The sequence below is a fragment of the Saccostrea echinata genome, unplaced genomic scaffold, assembly GCF_033153115.1.
Source record: "Saccostrea echinata isolate AGI-Se365-2 ecotype Australia unplaced genomic scaffold, CSIRO_AGI_Sech_v1 ptg000051l, whole genome shotgun sequence".
In the NCBI taxonomy this organism is placed as follows: domain Eukaryota; kingdom Metazoa; phylum Mollusca; class Bivalvia; order Ostreida; family Ostreidae; genus Saccostrea; species Saccostrea echinata.
Window position 1 is genome coordinate 5597501 of NW_026889800.1, and position 3471 is coordinate 5600971.

The 3471-nt window shown below is 30.4% G+C and overlaps 1 protein-coding gene across 1 annotated transcript in view; it reads left to right on the top strand.

Annotated features, from left to right (window-relative positions):
* LOC133203654 (N-fatty-acyl-amino acid synthase/hydrolase PM20D1-like) overlaps window positions 1-3144 on the top strand; it is a 12380-nt gene extending 9236 nt beyond the window's left edge. Inside the window, exons 10-11 of the mRNA XM_061339424.1 lie at window positions 815-980; window positions 1424-3144. Of these exons, the coding sequence (XP_061195408.1) occupies window positions 815-980; window positions 1424-1653 (396 nt within the window). The 3' untranslated portion in view covers window positions 1654-3144. The remainder of the gene's footprint in view (window positions 1-814; window positions 981-1423) is intronic.
* The last annotated feature ends 327 nt before the right edge of the window (window positions 3145-3471 follow it).

Genomic DNA, 3471 nt, shown 5'->3' on the forward strand with positions numbered 1-3471 from the left:
TTGTAAAAACAATAAATATTTGCACAAAAATGAGAAAATTCGGAAATTGACATATTTTCTGACCTTCCTGTGACCTCTGTGTATCCCATAATTTAAAACCAATACTAAATTTGTGGCAGGGGTGACAACAGGTTTTTATTGATAAACTGTTGCATCATTCTAAAAGACACCCCAAACTAGGGGCCAAAAGGGATCTTAGACTATCTTGTCCTTTGCCATGAGTCGCCATACGAGGACATCAGTGTTTCGCAAACACATCTTGTTATTTATTTATTTATTTATTATTATTATTATTATTTTTTTTTTTTTTTACAAAAGTCTTCTTCAAAAATTCTCTTTTAAACAGAATTTAGACCACTAATTTCCGTAATTTCAGACTGGTAATGAATTTAGTATATGAAATACTTACATAAGAGGGCCATAGTCCACATATTCACCTGAGCATTTTATGCTCGATTTGACAAATATGTGAATATATTTTGTGTAAATTATAGAATTATTGTGGCTTCTTCCCTAATTACATGTATGAAGGAGAGTGCATTTAGAGGCAAACACCTCTAAAGTGCGGGTATTACTGTCTTATAACAGGGTCTAATTAAGATTTGAACATTTTTGTAAATAAAATGGTTGGAATAGGCAGCACGTATTACTTATATAAGCATTCTCCTAAAGTTTATTGCATATATATTTTTTTTATTTATTATGCATTAATGTGAAACTTTAATTTATAAATGTTATTTTATGGAATGTCTTTATAATAGATTATCTAAATTGTTTAACTTATTGATAGGAATTTGTAATTTCTATATTTAAGGTACTAGCTTATGACAGGAAAATAATTAATGATGATAGAGTTAAGCTTCGAGTGGTCACCTCTATGGAGCCCCACCCTATGTCTCCCTATGGGGATGAGGATTTCGGTTATCAGACAATAAAAAACAGCATCAGACAAATTTGGACCAATGCTACAGTTGTACCAGGTATGTGTGATGTAATTCAGTAACTTATAACGACATGTATATCCCAACGTCTACTTATGTTTGAAGTTATATCATTTTATACCTTGTCTTAAAATATTCATGTTGATGACCAACATGCTTCTGTTCTAGTTAATTAATTGCAGGAACATGCCAAATTAAAAAAAATTATATAACAAATGTTATGAAAATGAAAATTAGGTTAATTGATGATTTTATACAGTTACGATGTCTGAAGGTAATAAACGTATGGGATAAAGGAAACATATAAAAGGAATAAGGTGTGTTTAAATTCACAATTTACAAGTATAGTGTGATTATAGTGTGATGACGAATGATTTTATTTCATAAGCTTGAAGCAAAAAAAAGTTGATGCCATTCATTTTACAAAATCTATCATTTTCAACGAGAATTTATACTGTTTGCATTAACTAAATTCATTTTAGGGGTCATGATTGGAAATACCGACACTGTGCATTATATTCGCTTTACCAAGAACATTTACAGATTTAGTCCTACCTTCATGTATCCAGAGGACCTCAAACGTTTTCATGGAAACAATGAAAGACTCTCCATTAATAATTATGAGCAGGTTATTAATTTCTATTATCATTTACTTGTCAATGCAGATGAGGTGAAATTGCCCTCCATACATAAACATGGAGAAGAATTGTAAAGTCTCTAGATACTGCATAAATATAAGGTCACACTTTATGTGGACTCCTTCATTTTGATTAAATAAAAATATGACTGAAGAGAGAATTATTAATTTTTAAGATATTACCATGTAAATGTATATCCATGGAAGATGAGAAATCTATTTTGTGCACAAACTTTATACTATAATTCCATTTTTAATATTTAGCTCAGAAACCTATTGCGAATCATTTTCTTCAATGGATGGAAAACGAAAACCTCATTTTTAATTCTGTTTTATGAAATTTATTAATTCAAGCTTATATTTGATCACATTGTTATAAGAGGGAGTCCTAATCATTCTTGGAGGGAGTCCTTAGCTTACCATTCTTAGTTCAGACATAAATGTTCTCAAATGCTTATATTCCCATAACCCTCTGTACATTAGACCCTCAAATGTTATTCTGTTTATCCCTCTTTACTCATCCTAAAAATAAAATCTCGTGGCTTTAAATTAATAAGGAATATTACTAAGAGGTTAATATGATAGAGTTGTCTAAATAAATAATTTGAAATAAAGTTTAAAATTTGAAAGGTTTTGCCTAAAACGTGCGAAATAATACACAACAAAGAAAATGTAACCTGCTAAGATTTCACTCTGTAACTTAAGTTTATTTGGCTAGTTCTGTTAATCTGTGAAATACTCAAGTAGACCCTTGATCAGGACAATTAGGTTACAAGTAGAATTGATTTTTAGCTGTATATTACTTAAAATTGATGTTTATCTGTAGATTTGTACGCTCCTGTGCAGTATTAAGACTGTGTTTCTCCATCCCCTGTATGATTGCATATCTCTAAATTATGAATGTATGCCACATTATTTCTGAATGTTTCTGTATTTGGTAGCCTTGTATATATTGATCTCAACTGTAATGTGTAAAAGATAATGAAAGAAGTTGTTGACTGTGATCTAGATTGTGTTCGTGTATTACACGCAAAACAAAACTAACTCCATCAGCTAATGCACTAATCCTTAAAATTCTTAATGCACTCTGTAAAATTCGACCTGGAGTATTTGTTATATAACACGATCTTCAATTATGACTTCTTACACTATCCCGGTAAATGTCATTATCTAGAAGGGGAAAGGAACTGTAGACTATTACAAAAATGTACAATTGATCGGAGAGAGAGAGAGAGAGAGAGAGAGAGAGAGAGAGAGAGAATTTAAACAATCATGCAATACATTTTGGGACAGTGTTGTATTATAATTTGCATATGGAAAGTCTTTATACATTGATACATACTTATATGTTTTGATTTAAGCAGTTGATTGAGATCTATATTATCTAAAAAGGTCTTGTTTGAATGGCAATATAGTGAATAATGTGAAGTTGATACAAATGTCAACAATAGGTTTTGCTGACCCTCTATTCTATTAAGATATTAAACCTGATTTGACCACTGAGTTACAGTTGCGTTCTTGTTATGGTTTTCTATTCTTTTAGAAATAAATAAAGGAAAAACTCAACTTGTTTGATTATTTCTTTTCTTTGAAGCAAAAATGCAAATTTATCAAGCCTTCTACCTCACCTTGAAATGTAGTGTATTTTTTTTTAACCGCAAGAAATCAAGTCAGTTTTTGTCAAGGAGAACTTTCTACGGATTGTAAATGTATCAAAATGGTTTTTCGCTAGTATTTATTTATATTTTTAAACGAATATATGATACTATATGCGATAAATTTTCAGATCGATTTGTCTCAAATTAACTGTTGATCAGTTAACCCCCGCGTTGTTAAATTTAGTTGAGACGGCAATTTGTTTCTCTTTAACGACGATAATGACTTACTTATATT